This window comes from Halichoerus grypus, chromosome 13, assembly GCF_964656455.1.
Source record: "Halichoerus grypus chromosome 13, mHalGry1.hap1.1, whole genome shotgun sequence".
Lineage (NCBI taxonomy): Eukaryota > Metazoa > Chordata > Mammalia > Carnivora > Phocidae > Halichoerus > Halichoerus grypus.
Genome location: NC_135724.1, coordinates 59,948,429 through 59,976,166, shown reverse-complemented (window position 1 = coordinate 59,976,166; position 27,738 = coordinate 59,948,429). Strand labels below are relative to the sequence as shown.

At 43.1% G+C, this 27,738-nt stretch overlaps 1 protein-coding gene across 2 annotated transcripts; it reads right to left on the bottom strand.

The window, feature by feature from the left end:
* Window positions 1-1,684: 1,684 nt before the first annotated feature.
* RAB12 (RAB12, member RAS oncogene family) lies at window positions 1,685-26,611 on the bottom strand. 2 transcript variants are annotated; one of them, XM_036092512.2, is made up of 6 exons: window positions 26,065-26,611; window positions 12,704-12,764; window positions 5,783-5,921; window positions 4,636-4,725; window positions 3,913-4,017; window positions 1,685-2,893 (listed from the first exon to the last, which is right to left on the bottom strand). In XM_036092512.2, the coding sequence occupies exons 1-6, from the start codon at window positions 26,585-26,587 to the stop codon at window positions 2,780-2,782; spliced, it is 1,032 nt and encodes a 343-aa protein (XP_035948405.2). In that variant the 5' UTR covers window positions 26,588-26,611; the 3' UTR covers window positions 1,685-2,779. The 2 variants fall into 2 exon arrangements, with proteins under 2 accessions (XP_035948405.2, XP_035948406.2); XM_036092513.2 differs by lacking the exon at window positions 4,636-4,725.
* Between the last annotated feature and the right edge of the window lie 1,127 nt (window positions 26,612-27,738).

Sequence of the window (27,738 nt, the reverse complement as noted above, 5' to 3'; positions counted from 1 at the left end):
TTTTTTTAATTTAATGCTCAACTTTTATTTTTTAAATTTAATTTAGTGTATTATCAGTTTCAGAGGTAGAGTTTAGTGATTCATCAGTTGCAATAATACCCAGTGCTCATTACATCAAGGGCCCTTTTTAATGTCCATCACCCAGTTACCCCATCCCCCCACCCTCCTCCCCTCCATGAATGGATAAAGATGTGGTATATATACAGTAGAATATTACTCAGCTATCAGAAAACGAAATCTTACCATTTGCAACGACGTGGATGGAACTATGCTAAGCAAGGGTGTTATGCTAAGCAAAATAAGTCAGAGAAATACAATTATCACATGATCTCACATGTGGAATTTAAGAAACAAAACAGAGGATCATAGGGGAAGGGAGGGAAAAATAAGACGAAATCAGAGATGGAGACAAACCATAAGAGACTCTTAACTATAGTAGCCACATCATTGTTAAAATGCCAACCCAACAAAGAGGGAACGCTGAGGTAATCCCTGACAGACAACTGAAGGAGGCATAGTCTGTCAGCGCTGAGGGCAGCAAAAAAGAAGAGTGTCACCCAAACTTCGGAGCTCAGAGAAAGGTCCCCTACCGGCCTGGCCCAAGCTTCTGAGGGCGCTGCCAGCCTGGCAGGTGCTGATGCTGAGCAAGGGCAGGACCGCTGGGCAGACGGACATCTGAGGAGGGGTCAGCAGGGGCTGGGGCCCAGCAGGCAGGACACTGACCCACCCCAAGGCTGCTGTTGGTACGTGCGGTGCTGGGAGCTGGGGGCTGACAGCAACAGGAAAATGGCAAGCAAATCCCTCCTCTTCTCCTTCCCAGTCCCTCAAGTCTCTCCTATCAGTTGGTTTAAGAGGAACAGGAGGGTCTGGTGAATGGTCCAGGGTTCTAGCCCCGCATCAGAGAGCAGAGCCACAAGGGGAGGTGTGGCAGTAACAGGTCACTAATTCACACAACCCGTGACTGACCGTTGGATGGTAAAAGGTACAAACAAGAACATTTTCTTGAGGACAGTATATATTTAACTGTTGTAAAGTGTACAGTTAAATAACACTAAGCACATTCACATTGTGTATAACCATCACCACCATCCATTGCCAGAACTTCTTCATCTTCCCAAACTAAAATCGTCCCTATTAAACACTAACTCCTCATTGCCCCTACTCCCAGCCCCTGGCAACCACCATTCCACTTTGTCTATGAATTGGACGACTCTAGGTCCCTCATATAATTGGAATCTTGTCCTTTCGTGCTTGGCTTACTGCATTTAGCACAATGTCCTCCAGGTTAGTCCGCGTTGTGGCGTGGGGTCAGAATTTCCTTTAAGGTTGAACAATATTCTGCTGTACACCTGGACCACTTAGGTTTACCCCCTGATCTGTTGATGGACAGGTGGTGTGTTTCCCCCTTCTGGCTATTGTGAATAATGCTCTGAACACCGGTGTATAAGTATCTGTTTGGGTCCGTGCTTTCTATTTTTATTTTGGTACGTACCTAGAGGCGGAATTTCTGGGTCATACTGTAGTTCTATGTTTAACCTTTTGAGAAGCAGCCTGGCTGTTTTCCATAGTGGTGGATGCTGTATTTTTCTTACCTAAAATGCTCAAAAGATTAAGATGCAGAGTTTCTGAAAAATACTGTCAGATGTACAATTTGTAATTACACAAATAAATGTGGCAACTCTACTGTCATTCATAAATACAAAATTTTATTTGCACTTCATTAGTGTAGAAAGACCACAATGCTTTTCATATCACAACACTCAAGACACACCAAGTTATTCAAATACATAATTACTTATTTACCTTGACTAAACAAAACAGTGCAGTTTAATAAAAGATATACCAAAGATAGAGTTCACAAATTCATTATCAGACCCCCCCCCCAAAAAAAGAACACAGTCTAGGCTTAATAGGAATAAGCTTCACCATAAAGGGGAAAAGTTTTATCATTACAAAGGTATAGTATGTTTAGGTAAATACATGTATGTTCTTTGATATAGTAAAATGTATCTCTTTAAAATTCCTTTAAACAGGATTTGTTTAGGACAGCAGCGTTGTTTTAAAATCTATAGTTTCAAAAACACTTCTTTCTTTACTGAATCTTTGTAGTTCTTAAAAGCACAGGGTATGTCCATTAGGAAACCATGAGAGAGATTCTGCAGCCTCAGACCAAGTCAAACCCCTACTTTCTACCTAGTAGTACTCTACCATGACATAACATTAATAAATACCCTTCAAAGACAGCTATGAACAGAGCTTTGCTTTGTGGCAGAAATACTCCCATTACTTCAGAGATGCTACGGCTGGGGGAAATGTCTTGTAAATAGAGAAAAAGCACTTATGATAGCTTTATCTTTTTTCCCAAAGAGTCTTTAGTTTTACAAATTTTCTTTAAAACAGTAAGCAAAGCACCACTTTCTTTCTTCTTATCAGAATATCTTCTGTCCTCATGATATAATTAACGAGGACAATTACATTATTTATTTCAAGAAACATTATACCTTTCATTTCTCCCATTCTTCATATTAGAAGTACTATGTTTCCCAGTGTATGTACACTAGATGCTGGGATAATGAATGAAATATAATAATTTGGAGGGAAATATGTAATTTATAACCAAAACTTACCCAGGATTGCATATTTGCATATTTACAAGTTAGTGTATAGCTCTGACTTGGATTACAAAGTGCGAAAGGAAATTGTCAAAATGATTGTAGTGCAGAAGAGAACATTTTCCCCTTTCCAGGAATCATTTCCACTTTGTCTCCAAAGTAGCAAATCAACAGCATCGAACGTGTGGTCTTGGTGGAGGCAGTTCTGGTGGGATCTCAGGTTCTGGTTGTAACGAGAGGATGCTATTGGACAACTCATTCCTTAAAATATCCAGAGGCATCTTAAGGATAAAGGAAAAAAAAAAAACAAATACATTTAACCATGCAATGTATATGGAAGTACTCTGCAGATAACACAATTATGTATGAGCAAAGTATTTTTACATAAAGATTTCCAATCATCAATGTTTAATTAGATGTTCAAATATTAAGCCAAAACAATGAAAACCAGATTCAGGGCATTCTGTGTCACACACAAACACCAGCCAGTGTGCATCATACCCTATGATAAAAGAAACCAGATGGATCTATCTCATAAACATGTATTTTCACAGAACCTAGTAATAATGGAAATTTAATGCATTAATACAGGGGGAAAAAATGGTTCAGCATTCTCAGGGGTAATATCATCACTAAGGGAAAAAATAACTTCTCTTAGCAATTATATAAACAATCATTTTATTAGAAGCTTCTGAATTATGTTTGAATTAACAGATTATATGTAGTAATAACATAAACTTAAGGAAAGGTCTTATTAAAAAAAATCTTTGAATTTAAGCCTACAGATGCTTGAAGAAACTGCTGTTCAACAAAGCTGTCTAGCAATTTTCCTGCAACTTAGCATCACGGAAAGGCCTGGGGAAGGGAACCAGGCCCCACTGGGGAGTACAGCACTGAGGGTGAGGCAGGGCCCAGGGGCTCCCTCCTCACTGAGACACCTGAATGCTCCACGAGGTCCCCACCACCTGTATTTATCTTAATTCTTGTGGGAAAAAGGGAAAAGAACAAAAGCAAATGTCAAATAAACATGGCCCGTTGTTATACCTGCTCCAGTCACTTCCACCAAACGATCTTCAGGGCTCAGCACATCTACTGGACACCAAAACTGGACACAGAAAGGCCCTGGGCGGACACGGTGGCCGCCACAGAGGAGGCCTCTGGCCAAGACAGCCACCTCACCTGGTTCTTCACCTCTGAGTAAGTACCCTGCCCACTTTCTAAGTAAAACATTCTCAACCAAAACATCATAAAGCGAACAATGGGTTTCACATGAGATATTTGCCTGGTATCATTATTTTACCTTTTTCAGAATGTCATCAACAAGCTTCAGAAATATCTCGTCCACGTTGAAGTTGTCCTTGGCACTCGCTTCACAGAACCGCATCCCGGTTATCTGCTGTGCAAACTAAGAACACAGATTCATGTTTTCTGTGGGGGTGCCACCCAGTGGAGCAGGTGGCCAGGGGGCCTGTGACTGAGGGAATCACAGCATTTGGGCTCCTGCTTGAAGGGAGGGGTGGGCCAGGTTTGCAAAGCCCCATGTAAGCTCAAACACAGAGTTCGTGTGTGCAGCAAACCCCTACGTGGTAAGTAGGCAGGTGGGCAAACCATGGCATGGTGAGTAAGTAACAACACGAAAGTAAATTCCAGAGGTGATGTGCAGAGGGGAAGTTCAAGTTTCCAAAATTGTAATGCATCTGACATTTACAATGTGAATATCACAGATTCTCCAAAGAAGGTTACAATACCCCAGAGCAAATCATGGAAGCAATTTTACGGCTTAAAAAACATTTCTCTGTAGGGAATTTCGGGTTAGAGAATTCGCTATATACTGATATACTAATGTTCCCCCACTCTGTTTCGAAAATGCTTAAAACTTCCTGTCTTTTAAATCCAAACAAATGAGAAGGATGTGACTCTATAATTATTTCCTAATTTAAAAAATTTACTTAAAAAAGTCTCGCAATGGCGGACTGCACAGCGTGTGGACAGTGACATCCCTTCTGCTCCCCGTTTCTCTCACCTTTTCACCTTGCTGCCTGGTGATTTCTCGGTCAGTTTCACAGTCCAACTTATTTCCAACTAAGAGAAGTTCTGCATCTTCTGAAGCATACTGTGGAATTTTAAAAGAAGCTGCATTTCAAAGGTGGGCACTGTCATATCCTGACAGGAAACGTAAACCACTCTGTTGCTTTGCGTTCATTGTGTGTTCATCCACTCCGCACATCTCAGCATTGGCCCTATCCCAGGCAGGACCGACTCAGGTGGGGTGTGAGACAGTCCTCACGGGGCTCAGGGCTTTAGAGAGCGATGCGGTAACAAGCATTATGAACCCACAACATTCTGGGCCTTTCACCAATAATTTCTAAAAATCTATTCTAAGCAAATGAATTACATCACAGGCAAAGCCCTATACTTAAAATGGTCATCAAATGAAGAAAGTCCAACAAAATAGATGGAGAATGAAGTAAGTTAAGGTACCTAAAAAGAATGCAGCCATTAAAAAAAAAACCCAAACCACCCATGCTTTGGAAGAACATTCAAATGACACAGGAAGGCTGGCATGACAGAACATTCAGTGAAGCAGGCAGGCTCTGAAACCACATGGAATATGGATTGAATTTGGTTCTTCAGAACAGCAAAAGTATACATTTTTAAATTCACTTTTGTGCTTGACTTTCCAAATTTTCTATCATGACAAGATATTATTATAGTCAGGAAAAAAGTTAAGCTACATTTCTAAGTTAAAAAAATATATATAGCCACAGTAGGATCTCTCCTCAAAAAGACTGAACTCTCTTGAGTAACTCATTTAATTTTGTGTATTCTAAACAATGACTTGAGACAGGCTGCAGCAAAAGGCACCTGAATGGTGTGACCTTGGCCAAGTTACTCAAGGGTCTCAGTCTCCTTCTCTGTGTGGAGTATGGTAGCAGAACAGCACCCACCTGATGAGGCTGCTGCAGAGCAAGCATGGGAAGTACTCAAGAAACGAGAGCACTTATTCACAAAAAGGTAAAAAGCCAAAGTATAAAAGGGGGGAGAGCGTTAGATCTCAAGACCTCAGGAGATCCACAAAGTGAGTACCTCACGGGGCCCTGAGGCTTGAGGCCATGGCTTTTTGGTCTACAGGATTAATACAGGTTCTCACAGGAAAACACAACACTTACCTTATCAATCATCTTCATCCATTTTGGCAAATCATCAAAAGTCTCCTTCTTAGTGATATCATATACTAGTATGATCCCCTTGGCACTTCTGTAATAAGCTGAGGTAATGCTGTTGAATCTCTCCTGACCTGCTGTGTCCCTATGAAACAGCAGGAACAATCAGCTCCCAAACAGTAACCAGAGGGAGCAACTCCACCTTCCAACCAGGAGAGGAGTGGAGGCCCCACCCGGCCCCCTGCAGGCTGCTTCTAGTCTCGTCCATGCATATGCATCAGTATTAGTGGGGGTCGGGGGGAGAGGTAGTTTTTCTGAGTTAGTTACTTTCAGACAAAAACAGTCCCAATTTCTCTCAAACCAAGATTTTGAAAATAAGGAAACCATGTGTAAAATGATGGAAAGTGTAAAATCCTGTGCAAACTCTTTTTTTTTTTTTTTAGAAAGTAATCTCTATGCCCCATGTGGGGCTTGAACTCACAACCCCGAGATCAAGAGTTGCATGTTCTACCAACTGAGCCAGCCAGGCACGCTCGCTACGAGCTCTTTTAACCAACATCAATGGTTACATCTGATTTTGTTGAGAAGATGACCAAGAGTTGCTCACTAATGAAAAGTACTGTAAAACCAGTCTTATTTTCTTAATCCTTCTAAAATAGAAAAGGGGTCAAAGGGGGCAGGGAGAAGATACCAAATAGGTTTCCAAATGTGGTAAAGTTCATTATTGTCTGACTGCTACTTTAAAAGCCGGAAGTTGGGGTTGCCTGGGTGGCTCAGATGGTTAAGTGTCTGACTTCGGCTTGGGTCATGAGCCCAGGGTCCTGGGATCAAGCCCCACATAGGGCTCCTGGCTCAGCGGGGAGCCTGCTTCTCCCTCTCCGCCTGCTCATGCTCTTTCTCTCTGTATCTGTCTCAAATGAATAAATAAAATCTTTAAAAAAAAAAACAAAAAAATGCGAGAAGTTGTATTTATTCTCCAGGCTGAAGTCAATCATTTCAACATGACGAATGATGTAAGCTTACTAACAGTGTACAGCAGCTGACTGAGACATTTTCTCCATCTAATAAGTGAAGAAACTGGGGAAAACCATCATGTATTTATGAATGAGCTCAACGGAGCAGGGCTTCTGATCTGGAGACAAATTTCTCTAACGTAATTTAGCTCTTCCCAAAGAACCCAAACTCAGAGCATACCCCCAGGGGCCACGTGAGACAGGTGGGTCCTGCAGTAACATTGCCAGGAGGCAATGCAGCGAAAATAGGATTCTTCACTGCAAGGCCATTCAAGGCCTCCCAAAATGAGAGCATGTGGGTTTCCGAGAGGTGGAGAGAACACGCAGCTTTTCCCAAATGCATCTGATCAAAGACTACTTCCCTTGAGGTGCACTTTGTGGGGCAGTATCCCTAAAATACCCTTCCCTTCGGCAACGGTGTTGTAATTTACAGCTTCATTTAGACTGGTCTTGCCACCAAATTAGTTCACAGTAGCGATGGCATTGTTATGCCAAATAAACAGAAAAGCTTGCTGGCAAATTCATTTTCACATAAAGCAAAGCCATTTGCTTTGTTCCAGAGGATATAAGAATGCCTTGAGGCTTCTGACTGTAAGGCCCAAGAGGGCCGAGGCTGGTCTGTTTCTGTCCACCAAGGTCCAGCAGGGTGCCTGGCCCATAGCAGGCTGTCAATAAGCAGGTGCTGAACAGAAGTTTACATGTTTAAAATGTAGGAGTGGATGCCAGTTCAAGGCAAAATAAACTTTATTTTTTGACCTAGAAATGCCAAAAAACTGGAAAATGGAATAGGATAGATGGGGACTGAATTCTTCAAGATTCTTAAAAAAACCTTAAAGACCACACTAATGGGCACTGCACCTTCAAGGTTAGTGAGAAGGAACAGATTCAAATACCATTTACACAAGGAATCAATGAATAAAATTATTTCTGGAATCCTAGGCATACAGGGGTATAATTAATCCTTTTTTTTTTGAGGGGGGAGGGGCAGAGGGAGAGGGAGATAGAGAATCTTAAGCAGGTTCCACGTCCAGCGCGCAGAGCTTGACGCTGGGCTCGATCCCAGGACCCTGAGATCATGACCTGAGCCAAAATCAAGAGTCGGACGCTTAACTGACTAAGCCACCCAGGCGCCCCTACAATTAATACTTTTGAATCAATAAAGAGTTAAATCTTTCAGAGCATGGTTTCCCAGTCTATCACAAGTTATGGCTTGATTGAATTAGGATCTGATCAAATATTTTTAATGTTTTAAAAAATATGCTGTGCTGTTTGGATACTGTTAAGAAACAATAGCTCATTTCTTTAAAAAGTCAAAAAAAACTACATCTTTTTCTACTGTGAAATCTTTGGTTAGCACAATCTTTAACAATTTAATAGAATAAGCTTTTTTTCTAAGCAACTTTAATCTGGCTATTTAGTGTAACTCAACGACAATTTCTGCACACATTCAAAGAATTAGAATCTAGACACTGGGGGCTCAAAAACAGTGAAATTAAAGGTTAACGGTTTTTTAATTAATTAATTTAGAGATTTTATTTATTTGAGAGAGAGAGAGAGAAAGCATGAGAGGGGAGAGGGTCAGAGGAAGAAGTAGGCTCCCTGATGAGCAGGGAGCCCGATGCGGGACTTGATCCCAGGACTCTGGGATCATGACCTGAGCTGAAGGCAGCCACTTAACCGACTGAGCCACCCAGGTGCCCCTAATTTTAAATGCTTTTATTTATTGTGGTAAGAAGACCTGACATGAAACCTACTTTTTTTTTTAACAGAGTTTTGGGTGTAAAATAATGTTATGTATAGGCACAATGTTGGACAGATTTCTAGAATAAAAAATAAATAAAAAAGCCAACAGTTGAAGAACAGGGAGAATAAAGGGCATTTCTCATAAAGCTAAAAACACCTGTTACCTAGGTGGCACAGTCAGGAATCTTAAAAACATTAAGAAATTAACTGTCTCTGTTGGCTTTCATTCAGACACAGAGAAGACAGACCTCAAGATGCAAAATCTGAGGCAATCATTCTAATACAAATAAACGAGCCAGCAGGTTCAGTTTACAAAAACCCCAATGAGGAAACATTAATCAATTTGCCACTCCTATTTAAGGTCATTCCTTAAATTCCATCTTTTTGTGTCTGGCTCTGAATGCTTGAGGTAGAAAAGCATCTTCCTTTGAGAGACTATTCTCTATTTCTATTCCTCTGGAGCTCCTTTGCTTGACTTATTTCCCCTACTAAATTATCTGCTACCACATACGGTCCAAGAACAGGGAAATGAAATGCAGACACAGTTCGGTGAGTATTTATTACAGATTTCCTATGCACCAGTACCATAAAAGTCCCACCCAAGTTCCTACTTCTCAAAAATTAGCTGCTAAGAAGACACCAATGCACTGATCATGCTTCTATCTTTCTGTGAAGATGCAGAATCCTAATATTTCGTCTCTTTATCTCCATAAACCCGAGTTTTCACTGTCGTGATAAAGAGCTGATTTCTCGAGATTTGCAGTGTATTAATGTCAGCTAAATTGTCACTTGCTGCAGCTGGTGACTGTTTATGAGGTGATTATTTCTCTCTCTGCTTTTTGGTGCAAATTGAAAAATTCCTGCAATTCTGTTTCCCCAGTTTCGTAGTAAGACCATGCTTTGAAAATTCAAAGATTCTTACTTGTATTTAATATATCCACTTAAAGATATAATTATTAATTTGCAGGGCAGGAGCCAATTTCTGTATATGAAATGTCCCACTTCTTCCAAGCAGAGAATGAAAAATGAGCCCGATGTCGACATAAGAATGCTGCCTATCAGTCATTAAGCGTCTGCCTTCGGCTCGAGTCATGATCCCAGGGTCCTGGGATCGAGCCCTCCATCGGGCTCCCTGCTCCGCGGGAAGCCTGCTTCTCCCTCTCCCACTCCCCCTGCTTGTGTTCCCCCTCCCGCTGTGTCTCTCTCTGTCAAATAAATAAATAAATAAATAAAATCTTAAAAAAAAAAAAAAAAAAAAGAATGCTGCCTAAAACCAAATCCCCCCATAGGGAAGACTGGCGTGGTGGACGGGACGAAGGGGTCCCTATACGATGCATGTTAATTCCCTGTGTTTAATCTTCAGGACAGCATCTGAATGTCAATTCATGAAGCTATATTCTAGCTGACACACTTTATTTTAGCTACACTTACATGAAGGTCTTATACACATACACGAAGAAACACTTTTAAGTACAGAGATGAGAAAATGGTCCTTTTTTCTGACCACAGATAATCAAGGGACTGAAAAATGTGGCAATGATGTAAAATGTAGCAAAAAAGTGTGACAATGCCATCTGGAGCTTTTGGTACCTTAAACTTTTTGGAACCTCTGGTTAGTATTTCCTCAGATTAGCTATATACAGAAATCATCAAGAAAAAAAAATGCATTTCTTCTAATCAGATCTCTGTGAAAACTACCTGGGAATGTCCATGGACTAACATTCTAGAAAATCAAGAGCACAGCTATTCTTAGCAGAGCAAGGCTACTGAGGCTCTTTGAAGAGCCCTCTCCAACTATACTGGCTCTTTCTGGGCCCTCAACTGTGACAGCAAAGTGGTGACAGCATGCTTGCACCAAAGCAAACTACGACAGCAACAGCACAAGCACAGCTTCTAACTCTGAAATGAGTCATGTATTACTTTAAGTAGCGAGCCTCGACTCCCATACTTCCTTTCTATCTACTGCATAACAATAATGAAGGAAATGTTTAACCCTCTACACAAAACACTTCAGATGACAACAATCTTACTTTGGACTATTGTGTGATTAACAAGTGGTGGGCATTTTGTGGATGTGTTCTCCACTGCTGAAAACCCCTTTGGGAAAACTTAAGTCCTCCTTCCTCACTGAATCACTGGGATGTTTCCAGTGGAAAACCTGTAATCAACCTTTCAATACAGTCATTGAATCTCGTTTTCCTTCCTCAGTTGTATTCTTCGGAACAGTCAAGGAGAAGCAGAGGAGTTACGCCGGGGAATGCATTTACATCCAAGAGAAATGCGGTTTTGGAGTGTCCTGTGCACCAGCATACTTTTCCCCACAGGGTGGGACTCACAGGGGAGGCCCTCTCAGATAGACTCAAAGGCACTGTCCTGAGATTCCAGAAGTATCCAATGTCAGCGGCACAGACAGCCTTCGTGGGCTGAGTTCCAGGGAGCCACAGGACTTCTGGACATACTTTTTATAGGTCCAGTTACTACTGCCTGAGATGAAAACTGAAGTATGAATACAGTAACTAAGGTATGTCCGCTTAGCCAGGCTATGATGTCATCACCTAGACACTGCTGTCATTCACTAAGCAAGCTCCACAGACAGTCTAATAATTCGCTCAATCACCCTCTGTTCAGTAATCCCCTTCAAAAAGGATCTCGCCCACAGGCACTAGGTAGAGGTGAACAATCCCCATGATCCTTTTAAAGATGGTCTTTACTTTAGAGAGCTTACAATCAGAAACAGCAGCTCATGTGAAAGATACTCTCTTTTTTTTTTTTTTAAAGATTTTATTTATTTATTTGACAGAGAGAGACTGAGAGAGGGAACACAAGCAGGGGGAGTGGGAGAGGGAGAAGCAGGCTTCCCCGCTGAGCAGGGAGCCCGATGTGGGGCTCGATCCCAGGACTCTGGGATCATGACCTGAGCCGAAGGCAGACGCTTAACGACTGAGCCACCCAGGCGCCCCTGAAAGATACTCTCTTGTCACTTCCAGAGTTCAAAAAATGGGCGGCAACGTACCAAAGTTTGCGCACTTTCCAAAAAAGGGCTAATAAAATAAAAAAAATACCCATTTTTTGGTCAGTAAGTATTTAGACAAGACTGTTTATGTTTCATAATCAAACCAAAAGCCAAAACCCCCAAACCCTCAAACCGTCTTTACAGTGGGTTATATAGCGGCAGGTGACCAAACGAAGACATTACCTCAGACACCTCCGGGAGGCAGCAATGCTGGCTCGCTGCAGCCGTGCCCACACAGGGGCGAGGGTGAAGAATGAAGGCATGGCACTAACATTCAAGCATTAGGTGACCGATGATGCCACAGATGAGGAGCAAGTAACGCAGATGAAAGCAAACACACACATGGTGGACAAACACTCAGAGCTGAGGTGGACCTGCAGAGGAGTTAGTAGGCTGAGTACACGGCAGCTGTGATGTTACCAACAAAAGGGCATTCTCGGAGCCCCTCAGCGGTGCCACGTTGAAGCCACCACCAGATCGGCTCCGCACCCCGCAGGTGGCTTTCCTAGGGCCGCCTGCAGGCTGCTGGGAGCCCACGGAGAGCTCCTCGTGCCAGATAGCTACGACACGGCTGGTTTAGTTGCTCATTCGTGATGATGTGAGAACGGGGCTTCTCTTCAGAGAGCGGCTCTGGATTCATTCCCAGTTGGCACAGGTGGGGCTCACGTCACGCGGCATGAGCCACGTGGCCAGCGGGAGCATGCGCATCCCACGGCGGTGCTCACGCCATGCCACCCCGGGCAGCCCGCAAACTGGCTGTGGGTGCTCTGCCTCGAAACTGCGTAGGTCTGGTCGGGAACGTGCTGCACTTTTTTTTGCATACTATCAAACAAAATCACTTTAAAAACGTGAAGACAAACATTTGAGCAATCATCTTAGTGATGACAATTTGGCTATTATGTCAAACGATTGGAAAAATGGCAACAAGGCTCCAAATTAGCTATTAAAGTAACATTCTTCTTTCACCACTCCCCATGTGCAAATGGAGAATGAAATAAGTAGACTTTTCTAAATTTTCTCACTGTTCATTTTACTTAAAGATGAGCAAAGGAGAGGAAAAGTAGGAGAGGCAAGCCAGCTTGGACAGTTAATTTTATTAGACAGGCGTACGGACTGTGAACACACACAGCGGTTACTGGGGGCAGATCCCCCACTTACCAGATCTGTAATCTGATTTTCTTTCCTCTTAGCTCTACAGTTTTGATTTTAAAGTCAACACCTGCAAATAAAACAAATGAAAGTGAAGCAAAAAATAAAGATGCATTTTGCCACAAAAAAGAATCCTATTTGTACATTTTGTATCATTATCAGAAAAACAAAAAACCTGATGTCACTAAATCCCAAAAGGAAAAGCAGTCCACCAATGCCTGTGACGCTCAGTCTACACTTCCATAAAGAACTGTACGAAGTCAACCTATGTGATGTTTTACCCCAAACTACCTATGTAGCATTTGCTAAATGTAATATGATTTATTACTACAAGTTCAGCATAAAAGCCATTTAAAAATTGCATTTGGTAATTACATTAACAACTGAATGGTTTTAAAAGAATGATATACTGGGGAAAATTCTTATGGGAAATGCTGGAAACAATCTTGATTTCAAATAGCCTTAGTCTGAATTTAGAAATTATTATATTAAATTCTGCAGCATTCACAAAAAATTTAGTTAATATATAAACATGACTTCTTTATTACATTGTCAATAGCGTGCAACAGAAATTATTTTTAAAAAACTTATACAGGCTAACATATCCAATTTTAATTTTTATTCATTTTAACACTGAGCAAAACCATCATGTATCACTCAATGTCCTTTTCTAATTAAGCCCTTAAAGCTTCAGGTAATTTTTTAACCCAAATTTTCATTTGTATATGTTACCTGATATGGGTCTCAGTTATAGAAAACTTGTAGATTTCAAAACAATGTTTTTTACACCATTTTCACAACTAAGAAAAACCAACCAAAGGGATGCCAACTGAATTTGAGAGAAACATTCCCTACGGGAACCACTTCCTGCCTGCTTCTTAGGATCCAGGGTCGCCATGCTGAAAGGCCTCTACCGGGCAGGGGCCCGCGTGTGCCAGTGAGTGCTCTGCAGCTGCACAGCGGGTAAGGACCCCCTCCCAGGCTCTCCATCTCAGACATCTGATGCAGCACCACGAAGTCAGATGATGTTCTTGAGGTGACGCGAAAGACATGTGACTGCCTTTTATAATTAGTAACACACTGCAGACACCAATGCAATACAGAAAGACATGTTTACAACCCAGGGGCGGGGGGCTGGAGGAGACCAGCTCTTGGTCTGTACAATAAAGAGAAATTGCAGGAATATAAACTGTCACAAGAGAACAAAGCTAGGGAATACTGGACGTTTTAATTCTTAATTTCTTACACCAGCCATAATTTCAAATGTCACTGAGCGAAAGCTGGTTAATTCCATTTCACTTTCAGTTCTGGAACCGATCTGCTCTTCAAACTCAAATGACACTCTAAACCAGCCTTGAAACAGGAAGCATGTTTGTGGACTACCAATATCCTCAGAGTTCCTGAATGACTCAACCACAGGGAAGAACATAATTTAAAGTGATATTCTACAAGGCACAAAGAACAGCCTGGAGACATTTGTTATGTTCTGATTTTAAACAGGCACAGCTTAAAAAGACAAAACACCCATTCTCCTGATACTAGCCACAGTTAGGGCCTTACCGTGTTCCTCTGTGATGGCAAACTACAAATCACATTCATATTTTTGCCTTGACCACTATTCTATTTTATTTTGTTTCCAGTTACTTTGAGGTTTTGTTTTGTTTTGAAGTTTCAGCTAAGGGGGCTGGAACTTTTGTGAAACTTGTCACAGCAGCTGCTACTTTATTAAGTAGATGCTACTTTATTAAGTAGGCAGATGATACCTCTTTTGTGAGCTCTGCTTCAGGTCAACTAAAAGAATCCCCTGAAACAGCCAGTGCCAGCAATTTTTGTTTTGATTAGGCTGTTTTCTCTCAAGAATTTTTCTGAGCCTGAATATGTCACTCTTTTTCAACCTACTTGAACAACTTATGCAACTTTTACAAACATTCCTTGTAACCACAAAGTCTAATGAATAAAAGTAAAAGCTAAAGGTGTTGGTGTTCAAAATCAGGAAATAAATGGTAATGTTATCACCATGTGACGGTAAATACATTACTAATTTAATAGGAAAACAAAACAAAGATGAACCGACAGTGACTGTCTAATTTTAGTGAGATTAATGACAACTTCACCAACAAGAGAAAAATAGCCAGTGGCTAAATCTAAAACCCCATAAAGAAAAGAGCCCATTAAAATAGCCCTCTCTCTTGAACTCAGTATCCTTTACCACATTTAACCACCACTCAGTAGCTTGTAACAACTGGAAACTTACTCCAACTTATGGCTTGTATCAAAGTATACAACTAAATGTTCCTAAAAACCTTCTTACATGAAGTAAAAAATCTCTCAATGTTGTCTATTTTAAGAATTTGCACATCATAAAAGTTTTAATGATCCTTCATAGAGAAGGTAGTAAGTCCTCAATAGCCTCAAATATTCAGTGGATTCATAAAGTTAGCACAGAGTTGGCCCTGAGAAGGAGCTGCTGGGACCAATGTTTATGAACAGGTAAGGGGCAAAAAGAGTGGCATCTCCATCTCCGGCCCTTGTTGAAAACCCAGTTTCCTACAGGTACCCTGACGACCAGGGGAAGCAGTCAGCCCCACCATCAGTTGATGGGGACAGTCTCTGCCCTCAAAGGCCTTAGTCATACTGACCTAAATCAACAGCCCATGCAGTTGGCGAAGAAGTGCCTTTCTTTGCTGTTCCCCTCTTCTTAGAGAACCTCCTTGTCTGTCCGGAAACCTTTTACGTCCCAGGTGATTCCCCATCTGAACCCTTCTGCCTGCCCCACAGTCCTATCTGTGCACTCTGTTCTTGGACCTGAACTCTCTCCTATCCCTTCTCACATCATTCCTTCTTTGTTGTGTGGTGCCTCCCTGAGGACACAGTCATCTCTGACTCCCCGTAGCCTAGGACACTGCCTGGCACACAACAGCAACTTGATAAATATCATCAATGAAAGCCACGTCCTCTTCACCAGATGCTGGACACATAAGGAGAAATGCTGACTCTTTTTGGAAAAATTAAGAAAATTCAGGACTGATTAGTAAAAACAAAACAAGACAACAAAACTCACACAAAACACCGTAGTAGGAAGGAAAAGCAGATGTTCTGAGTGTCTGGTGCCCAGCACACACACGGCTACCCTAGAAACAGTATTTCATTTCTCCTACAATTCCAATTGTTGATGGTAAATCCTTAAAGGATGGGGCAGTCCTAATATGCTCATACCCTCTCCCCCCATGCACTCATCCCAGGAGATTATTATGGTAATAGTTGATTCAGTCACTTAGATGGGAAGTGGTCCACTAAGTGAATTATTCTTGCAGTAGGAGCTTACCTTTCTTTAAGCTTACTAATGCTACAAAAGTCTTTCTAAAAATATTTTATTCAGAAAGGACACAATTCACAGGGCTATAATTCCTGTATCAACGGGAAGAGATGGTTCTATTTGAGTCACCACGTCTTCTTCATCTTACTTTTCTTTAATAACAATGATAGTGGGCATCTGTCAAACCCTCTCTGCTGACATGGGATCCTGTAGCGGCCCAATGAAGTGGGCACTATTATCCTCATTTTACAGAGGGAGACACCAGGGTGGAGAGAGGGCAAGGGGATCTGCTTTAAGGTCATCTCACATGCTAGCTGAGTGGCAGGACCTAGAGTCAAATTTATAACACCGCCCACAATGGAAACTTGTTATAATAAAAGTCATATGCATGGAATAAAAGGCAAGGTATGAAATGTTCTGTAAATGGCCCAGAACCACCCTAATTGAGCTGTTAAAGAACAAAGCTTAACTTTGCACTTGGCCTTCTTTGTATTTATCTTTCATAAATCTTAGCAATAGCATAAAGAATTGGCATACTTAGTGCTGGTAAGATTTCTAAGTTCCCCTTAAGGCAAAACACTTCTAAAACATTACCATATTTCTTTCTGCCGGGCCGTAAGAAGCTACAAAAATGAAAATGCAAAAATAAACAGAAGCTTCTTTCTTCACATTCCAGCAAAAAGCTAAACAAATAAAAGCAAAAATAACACCATGATCCACACTTACAATGACAGCTGAATGGACTTCTCCCCTTTTACTTCTTTGCCCACGTCCCCCCCCACACCCCCAAGATCTGATTTTATATTACTTAACACTTTTAGGAGGTTGAAAGATTTCACAGACTTTGAAATTAAATTTGTCTCCATTCAAACAGTGGTTGTGATGTTACTGCCACTTTTAAAATAACTATCTTAAGTTTATACAGTGGCTTTTCTTCCAAGGGTACAGATTTTATATAGCGTCATCCAATTTTGGACGTGATATTTCTACTAAGAGAGAGATTTCCGGCGTTTTCATGGAGTTGAGAGTGAGAAAATAAATTAAGAAAGGCGTCAAAGTCACATAGAGAGAGGTAAATTTAACATCGGAAAACAAGTCACCCAACCATGGAGCCAGTCTTCTGCCCAAATGCCACCTACCAGAGGAGAGTACAACGTTAAGTCCCCACAGGAAAGCACCACGTAAAGAAAAGGATTCAACACAATAGAAACCAAGTGCTATGACTGTAAAATATTCGGCAGTAGGTACTATTATTAAAATAGTAAAATGATGGTATGACATTAAAAATGCTCATCAGGCCCAAGGACATGAAGTCTCTGTCCTATCAGTAAGACCTGCTTCTTTCATGCCAAGCTGGACATGCCTCCACTCCAGCAAATAAAGGCTGGCCAGGGTCTCCCCATCCCTGATACACGCGGCACAAAGAGGGAGCCTTGCACTTCACTGGACAAACGCAGGACTACCACGAACTGCATGAGGCAGGGAGGATCTGAGGTGATCGACTTCAAAGGAGAAACAGGGAGGGAAGTGAGTGTGTGTGCCCCACAGAGCCCATCAGAATGGGCAGGCGGCTGCATTTTCGCAAAGTATATACCCTTAGGAAAGACTTTCACAGGAAGGGGTCTGTTCCCTTCCTAATAGAAAGATTAAGAACTCTTTTATGCTGTTTACTGTGCTTCGTACTATTCTAAGGGCTTTATGTCCATTAATTCACTGCAGTGAATTAACAATTTTATGAGGATATATTTTATGAGGTGTTATTGTCCCCATTCTACAGATGAAAACACTGACGTCAGAGGGGCTAGTAGCTGCCCAGAGTCACCAAGCGGGTATTAGGGCACAGATTTGAACCTGGGGGTGGCTCCAGGCTACACTACCCCGATCTCACTGTGCAGCCTCCTCTGAAGGTAAGAAGAGGAGGGGACAGCTGGAAGGTATAAACGTATCTTTAGATATATTCGTTTTGCATTGCTAGGGAAATGTTTTTAAAAAGTAAGAGTGAGGCTTGCTGGCTGCCTTGGACAGACCGTTCCTGCACCAGCAAGCCTTCCCCTGCTCCCGGTTACAGACAGAACCCTCTCTGAAAAGGCAGAGTTAACTTGCCTTTGGTTATAAGAGGGAGAGAATATTGAGGGAGGGGAGGAGAATCTGGGGAAAAAAACCCAAAACCGCAGATGATCAACAGTGGATCAGTAATACTTTCTTCATATGCAAAAAAACATTAACTTGACTATTACTCAGATTGGGTCCATAAAAATGCAGAGACTGTCAAATATATTTTGCACTTCACCTGGGTCATGTGTTTACATTTTTTTTAAAAGATGTGTTTATTTATTTTAGAGAGAGAGAGCATGCGTAGGGGCAGGCAGGGGCAGAGGGAGAGGGAGAGAACCTTAAGCAGGCTCCATACAAAGCACGGAGCCCCATGCTGGGCTCGATCCCACGACCCTGAGATCATGACCTGAGCCGAAACCAGGAGTCAGATGCTCAACCGACTGAGCCATCCAGGTACCCCTACATTTTGGTTTTCTTTTTTAAAAAGATTTTATTTATTTATTTGAGAGAGAGAATGAGATAGAGACAGCATGAGAGGGGGGAGGGTCAGAGGGAGAAGCAGACTCCCTGCTGAGCAGGGAGCCCGATGCGGGACTCGATCCCGGGACTCCAGGATCATGACCTGAGCCGAAGGCAGTCGCTTAACCAACTGAGCCACCCAGGCGCCCTACATTTTGGTTTTCATATTCACCTACATATTTCAGTATGTATCTCTAAAGGATAAAGATTCATTTTTGGAGTGTTTCAGAGGTTTTGCATCTAGGGTATAAATTAGGAGAAGGGACCATAACTGACGTTTATAATTGCCTCTTTCAGGCCAGGTACCCAAGATATTCCATCCCCATTTATTCCTGTACCAGGAGATAAGAAAAGCATGTAAGTCCTACTTATTTCTTTCCATGAATGAGGAAACAAATTAATTTGCTTATTTAAAGACACACTGACTGCTTGTGGCAGAGGGGGGACTCCCACCTGGGACCCTGCATCCACCTCTCAAATCCAATCCTTCCACCTATCATACCATTGGGGTAGGGGACGGAGGAGCATCTCTAGAAGGAGTAGTGGCCAAGGAGAAGGTGGAGTGCTTTTCACTTCTAAACAGAAGTGAAAATTAAAAGTGAAAGACTGTAGGTGTGATTCGTTAACAGTCAACCAGGCCCGAGGTTCTGGTGCAGCGGGCCTGAGGAGGGAGAGAAGGCATGTGAATACCAAAGCTCTCCACAGAGGCCTGTCCCTTCACCTGGGTCCCAGCTCAGGCTCAGGGGGTCCTGAATCCTACCTAATTAAGGTGGGAAAACTAGAATTTTATTCATCAGCTACTTCCACCGTAAGCCTGCCTGAGGTGGAGTTGCAGGCTTTTGTTTGGTTTTGTAAACTAAGAAGGCATTACAAACCAAACAGTGGAGGCTGTCAGATTCTGGGGGGAGAGGGAGGGAAGGCTTTCGATGGAATATAGTGTTCTGTTAAGCCGCCATTGTGTTTTCTGGTTTTAAAGGATAAGGAATTTCTGAAAAAAACATAATCACATTCAATCAAGGGCACTATTTTAGGTCCTGTAGTTTTGGTTTTCCAAATGTCAAAGATGTACAATCGAAGGACAAAAGGAGAATAATCAATTTCTTCCTCTGTTCAAGTACAGCAAAATAGCATTTTACCTCTTTTCTAACATTTTATTGTGGCTATCTCCATGACTCCCTCCCTTGCCCTTCTAAAAAGGACAAGCCAGGTAAGGAGGCACTAGCTTCGTGCCCTACAAAATGGCTAGCAGAACGGTGTCTTACATAAATACAGCCTCTCGCCTAATACCTGCTGACACTATTCAAAGCTACATTTTCTTTACACATGCCAACAAATGCTTAATTAGAAAAACATAGCTGGCACTCAAGGCTGGAGAATAATTTGGACTTAGCAGTTCTCAAAGGAGCCTACTCTACCTTCTGAAACCAGTTCTAAGATCTGCTAGCAGATTGTTCCTGGCAGATTCCATGGGCTGGAGAGAGAGAGGCAATCCCTAAGAACCTGGATCTCCATCATGCATAATGAAACCTTTCTTCTAACGTGCAGCATAGTGAGAGAAAGGCTGAAGGCTCTTAAGCCAGGTCTTTAAATAGATTTTTATTCAACTTAAACAACCAGACGGCAACCAAATTTCCATACTTTCTTTGAAAGCTAACTATTCTACAAATAAGGGACGTGCTCCGCACAAGCCTACCCCTTTCCACCGAGTTCATTAAATAAATCAAGCTAATGACAATGCACAGCATCTGCTGGTATAAAAACGAAATGTTAACCGTCTGCATCTGTCCCTTTCATACTCACTTCTCCCTGAGTCATCGTGTTACATCATTTTGGCAGGGGAGTGAGACAGCACCGAAGAGGCTCGGTATTGGGCTCCAGGGGTGGGAATTCTGGACTACTCTCCCTAATTCTCTTTTAACTGGAAACACTTAGGCAGATCAGCCATGGCGTGGAAGACTGCATATGAGCAAACAAGAGCAAAATAAAATACACAACTTAAGAGTTTTAATCCAGTATTAGATGCTCATTCTGGGTTTTCCGGCAAAAATGTTTGACCTGTTTCCAGAACGAAACACAAGCAGTCAGCTTCCCCTGCTTCCAGGTAAAGCTGGCCAGACCCTCGTGGGCTGCATTTCACCCAGCATGTCCCCTAACACTCAAGGCCAGACCCGCAGAAAGCCGTTTCCGCAGGCGGTTAGCATTCACCTCTTTCCTGCGAAAATACAGTTCCCCACCTGTACCGCTAAGTTTCCTGCCCATGAAGCAGGGACCCTCAGTGCACCTTTGACTTAACTCTGGGCTCTGAGAGAAGCACCATCACCTACGACCAGTTCTCCAGGGCCAGCCTGTGGAGTCTAATGCACTGATGCACAATGAGGAAAATGAAGAATGGTAAGGTCCTCAGAACTAAATTCAGAGAACTTTTTAATTCTGATAGTATGTCTCTCCTAATTTTTTTTGGTCTACTTCATCTTTTTTCCTTCTTCCTTTTTTTGAAAATTTGGCGATAGCAGATTTTCAAAAAATGTCTTCAGTTGGCAAAATAAAACTGGCAATCCCAGGTTGGCTTCCACCCCCCTGGGGGAAATCTTACCGCCCAGGAAAATCAGAATTCTGGTCTAGACTGCCTTAGTCCTACTTTTCCTCTATTCATACATATAAAATTTTGGAAATTTTTAATAAATATGCAAAAGGCTGAAGATCTTTGAATGACTGAATATTTAGGTAAGAAATCCAATTCTTAGAGCATATTTTAAAATCCAGAAGGCAAGTGACGACTGATGACAGCGGCATCGTTAAAGAAAGTCAATTTCAGTAATACCATAGATCAACGACCTCACTATCTTCACAGGCTTGCAGGGTGACCAGATTCCATTAAGTTTTGAAGGACTGTGTGGTGGTTGATTCTGAGTCACAGAATTTTCACATAGCAAAGTAACTTTAAATCTCAGAGTAAGCTAAGGAACAAACAGAAAAAACTCACTTGTTAAACTCACTGGTAAGGGGCTTACCTCTCTGAATCTTTGCTTTCTCATCTGTAAAATGGGAATAAATTCCAGGACTGCTGTGAGGATCAGACAGTGTCCCTTCTGCTGGCATATAGTTAAGTGCTCAATAAATAGTAGCTACTGCGAATAGAATGTTACATTTTGTATGCGCAGACAAGTAAAGTACTTAACCAAAGTCACAAGCTAATTAGTGACAGAGCCTTAAATCAAAAGCCCAGGTTCCTCATTCTTACTCCAGTTTTTTTCTAGAATGCAATGCTGCCCGTGCGGCGGGGTTATGGCGGGTGCTACATGGTAAAATCATTTTAATTCAAAGTTAACAGCTAGCTTCCAACAGTTACACAAAAATAAAACAAAGGCTGAGAAATATAAAATTTTACAGGTTTGTTTTCTTATATGTAATCTTCTACAATAGAACTAATTTGTTTCCATTTCTTAAACTTCATAAAACTGCTCCTGTACTTTTTTAAAGTTTATTTATTTAAGTAATCTGTACACCCAACATGGGGCTCAAACTTATGACCCCGAGAGCAAGAGTCACATACTCTTCCAACTGAGCCAGCCAGGCGTGCCTGCCTTGTACTTTTTTAAGGACCTGTCAAATTATGCTAGTTATATCAGGCTAATTCAATTCTGTGGATACAAAATCCCACTTGAAAATAATAGTCCACCTAGACAGTTTCCATTAAATAGGTCAATTAGTAAATAGTCTTTTAAAAAAGAATTTTACTTAAATTTTTTTAAGTAAATACAGTCTTTTTAGCTTTTCATATCCTGGTGAATTTTGTGTGTGTTTTAAACCAAATCAACTTCTGATTTGATAAACACTACCAAAAAAAAAAAAAAATCAACATTTTGCTCATTTATAATTTTACAAAATAAGTTACCTCAAATCCCTTGGGATTTCCACTACAATCTTTTATAGAAAGTTCCAAGTGAATCTGACTCTCTGTAAAAAGGCACTTACTGGGGCCACTCTTCTAATCACTGAATTACATGAGGCCGTCACTTTAGTGATCCACCTGGCTTGGCGCATTCTCAGGCTCTTCCCTGCCATGCTGTGGGGCGTGGGGTCTTTTCCAGACTCTGCTGTCATGAGCAGCACACATCTGTAAGCCCAGACAGGGAAAGTCCACTGTGGCAGAGAATCTTTCTCTATGTGGATCCAACTGTACTACTGAAACTTGAAAAACTGCCTCAGAAGGACAATTTGCCATGAGCTAAACTGCTCAACCAGTAGGCATTCAGGTGAGGCAACCACAATTCTACACCACACCCAACACTACATTTAAATAGCATTTTTCTAAAGGAACCTGCGGAATGAATTTATCTTTACAGCATTCCAGTTAGGAGCTAGCCTCCCAGACAACAAGCCCTCTTCCTACTGCCCGCATTGGAGGGGCTTGGGCTACCACTGCGTTCTTCAAATGTTCCGTACACATCTCCACCACTGCTCTTACCAACATGGGTCATCCTGTTCCCCACTGGCTCTGAGCCACTTCTGGACAGAGACCATGTCCCGTTTACCACTGAATCTCCAGTGGGTAGCATAGTACCTCACACCCAGTAGGTGCTCTCTGATAGCAAGAAGGAAAAAACAACTCAGAGGCAGAGATTGAAGGGGGGCTAGTTAGCATTCCTGAAGTGTCTTCATACTCTGGATTAGACCAGAGGTTATCAACTTTCTCTGAACTTCCCACAATTAATGAACAGTTAGCGAGCCAAGAACTACAGGCTATGTTTGGAAGAAACAAAAATGAGCAAGACAAAAACCCAACCACATAAGGAACCCCACAGTGGTAGCAGCGTGGGAGATATGTGAAGTGTATATATTTATGTTTGCCAAGAGGACAGAGAACCAAACTGCCTGGTCTCCTTGCCTCCTGTTTCTTCATCATTCCCAAATAAATATCCTATGTAATACTGCCAAATTAAGTTTCACTGTCTCCATGCCAATGCTATATTCAGAGGCCTCTCCAGCTCCAGTTGCTATGGGATAAAGTCCATGCTCCTTAGCATGGCAGTCAAGGTCTTGAAGCTTTATTCCTAAAGTCTACTAATGAGTCTTTCCCAGAACGTGGCCATGAGATTGTGATTTATACTAAGAAATAAAAAGTTGGCCTTTGTCCCTATTCCAGTCACAGAGCTCCTAGAACCCTTGGATTTTTCTAGGGAGCAAATTATAAAGCTGTCTTTTAATATGTTAATGAGGTGACTTTTGGAATGCCCCCAGGTCACTAAAAGATGGGGGCTGGTCAACAGAAGAACTAAGTGATTAGGGGGTCTGAATTTTTGTCCCCCACCCCAAGGAAGGTAAAGGGGCTGGAGACTGAGCCCAATCATGAATGGTTAATGATTTAACCATGTCTATGTAATGAAGCCTCCATAAAATCCAAAAGGGCAGGTTCAGAGCTTGGGGGCTGGTGAACACGGTGGTATATGGGGAGAGTGTCATGCTCAGAGACCATGGTAACACTGGGCCCGTTCCTGAATTACATCCTTTTATAATTAACTCATAATCTAGTAAGGAGGTTTCTCTGAGTTCTGTGAGCTGCTCTAGCAAATTAATCAAGTCTAAGGAGGTGGTTGTGGGAATCTCTGATCTACAGCTGGTCATTCAGAAGTACAAGTGAAAACCTGCACTTGCAGTTGGCTCTGAAGGGGGTGGGGGAGCAGTTTTGCACGACTGACCTCTTAGCCCCTGCTCAGAAAACCCTTCTTCACCTCTTCTCTTTCCCATTCTAAAGCACATCTTTGCCTATCTCCTATTTCCCCCTCCACCCACCCAACCTCTCATTTATCCACCTATCAGTGCCTGGGCTGATTTCTCTTTATCACACCGTACAATCATATTATCCTTCATTTTTATATATTTTGAAGTGTGCAGCCATAAACACTAATACTTCTAAATTGCTTTTACCTCTATTTATATCAGGTACTAAAATAACAACGTAAACCTCATTTGATCATTCAGTAACTCTCTATCCTTTATATGATCCAAGACTAGATATTTAAAACAGGTTTGGTTATGCTACTCAATTTTAATATAATGGTCCCAAGGACATCATTTTAAAAACAAAGGGTACAGAGAGCCTAAGTATTTCCCAAATAGTCTATTCCAAAAAAGGACCAAGGGAAACAGTTCTCAAAGGTGAAACAAAAAACACAGTATGAAATATGGGGGTTTAATTTTCCAATTAGACATTGAAAATGTAGTATTGTTCTGTTACATGACATTTAAAAACCATTCTTCCCCAAATTGTACTGCCTTGGCTACCACTGGTTATAATGCTAAATATGTGTACAGGTACACGGGAAGATACTTTTAATTCTGTATTTCAAATTTAAATACTACTCAATGTTTCTTGGACCTCCTTGGGGAAATCCTTTAATGCCTATCACTGAAGGTGACAGCCCTTTACTTTGAAGAATTACCTCATCTATGTAGTTCCCCTAGCTTTGACAACTTTAACGGGTTTTCCATAGGAAAAAACTACCACCCACACCAACCTGACAAACCTTGATTCCAAGTCCCCTAAAATCTGACTTCATTAAAAAAACTTCCCCTCTGCAGTTTCAATTTTAGATCCTGAGGACAAAATACTTTCTGACCTGAAGAGTTACTGCATTTACTTTACTGCTGTCCTTCACCCACCTAGGAGATTTTGGAGGACTCCTCCCCACTTCAGCAAGTCCTCAGGGTTATCTGAGGTCATGGACAAGTACAGCTGAAGTCCCTCTGACCCGCATTGACAGTTAAAACGAGAAATTTAGTGTAGTTTTAGTCTTAATATTCTCCATAGATCCTCCGCAGGGAATTTCAAACTTCATTATTTCAGTGGATCAGAAAAGTGAGTTCAAAATTAGCAAATAAGCCCTGGTTCTCACAAGGCGAGGGTAAGCACCGGAATTCGCTCAAGATGACCCACTTTGGCCATTTAGCCAGGCGCACAGCTTCAACTTCACTACACCGCCCGCCTGCTTCCCACCTCGCATCACCTTTTCTCTTGGGTGAGTAATGGAAGGGCCAGGAGTTTCCGTGGAGAGATTCTCACACTGTTCTTAAATGCTGGACGGGACCAATGTATCACCCTGGTCTTATGACCGGCCCTTGGAGGGTAAGAGAGGGGACGCTGGTTCAATAACCAGCTCGGATCAGGGACGTGGGAGGGGCGTGAGGGGTTTGTGCCGGGGGAGGATGGACGGCCCGGAGGCCCCAAGGACAAGTCTGCGTGGAGACTACACGAAAATCTCGGTCTGGCTTTAGGAAAAGGATCGAGGGACTTCCACTGGGGCCGCCCCTCCCCCTAAATTTCACCGAGAGGCCTATCGACCAAATGCAAGGCCACCCAGCTGGAGAGGGAAAGGCTCACAGACGCGAAGAGAAACGAAGCCGGTAGGACGCTGGGGACCCGGGAGCGCCGGCGGCGGAGGGGCCCAGCCGGGATCCGGCCCAGCCCCGGCGCCCTTACCCACGGTGGACTTGCAGGCCTCGCAGAAGGTATCGTCTGTGAAGCGCTCCATCAGGCTGGTCTTGCCCACGCCGCGGGAGCCGATGATGATGACCTGCAGCTTGAAGTCGGCCGGCCTGGGGGGCTGCTTCCTGCGGCGAGCCTGGCCGCCCGACAGCGCCGGGGAGCCCGCGCCCAGGCCGCCGCCGCCCCCGGCCCGCCTCTGCAGCGCGGCGCCCGGATCCATGCACGCATACGGCTCCCGCTCGGCCCGCCGCCCGCCGCCGCCCGCTCCCGGGCCGCGCGCCCCGGGCCCCGGCGCCCCCTCGGCCTCCGCCGCGCGCCGGGGGTCGGCCCCGGGCTCGGCGTCCGCCCGCTCGAGCGGCCCCGGCGGCTCGTGGGCTCCGCGCTGCAACTGCGCCGCCGGCCGGCTCCCCGCGCCAGCGTCCGCGCCGCCGCCGCCGCCGCCGCCGCCGCCGCCGCCGCCGCCACCGCCGGGGGAGGAGGAAGGGAAGCAGCTACTCCGCAGCAGCGGCAGCAGCATCCCGGACAAGGAGGGGCAGGAAGCGCAGGCGCGGGGCGGGCGGGGCGGGGCGGGGCCGCGGGACCTGCGAGGGGCTCGCGCGTCCCCTGCCGGCGGGAGGACCGCGCGCCTAGCGCTCCCCGTCTGTCGCTGCCGGCTTTTCATTGCGTACACCTCGTCCTTGCTCTCCCGTAGGCTGCTGCGCCGTTTCCGTTGCCCTCTTTTCCCTCTTTTCTTTCTGTCGGCTCTTGTAACTTCTCTCTCTTCTTCATCCTCCCCCCTTTTCCTTTTTCACTGCTCCTTTCCCTTCTTTCACTAAGCACAGTCCCCAAACACCACTGCAGTTTATTAGCCATCTATCCCCCAAACCTGTTACATTCTCAAGATAACATGCCCAAATCACTGTTGCAAACTCAAGATGTTGCTGGGACGCTCACAAGTCCCCGAGCCAGGCCTTTCCGTCACACCCTGTCAACTGGGGGCTCCTGTTCAGACCCAATCACGCCAAGGTCCCACCCTCTCCCCATGGGAGGTAGATTTCTTCGTCTTTCCCTGTCATGTCTGTCTTTCATAGGAAGAAATGTCATGTCTTTTCCACAGGAAACACATGAAATCAGTTATTTTTAGCCCCGATTGCTGCCTCATTCAGAGTTCAGCAGTTTTTATTCCGTTTCACTTTTAATATAAATAAATGGCATGCTCCTTTGGGGGAGCGAGTGAATTAAACCTCAAACAGTAGTAAGAAACTCCAAGATTGACACCCCAAAAGTTTAGGAATTACGGACTCGGGCAGGGTGTTTTGCCACTTCTAGTTGAAAGGATTTAAGGATACAGAAAATCACTGCTGTGATTCTTCGCCAGGGATTTGTTTAGCAAATTCCTCAGCGTGAATTTGAGCACCTTAGAACACAGGGTTCTAAATATGATAGGAGCTGGCACATTTGCTGAGAATGATCACATAACCCACCGGATTTCAGCTTTATTTAGAACTGGGTTTGGTAATGCATAGTACATGTGGATGTTACTCTACAAACCTGATTTGTAAAAATCTTGTATTGCCCATAAATTAATTGTAGGAGAGTCCTTTTAGCTTTCCAAAAGCAATCATAATAGTTTTTTCTTTTTTCACTAGTTCTTATGATATTTGAAATATGATTGGATCTCTATAATTT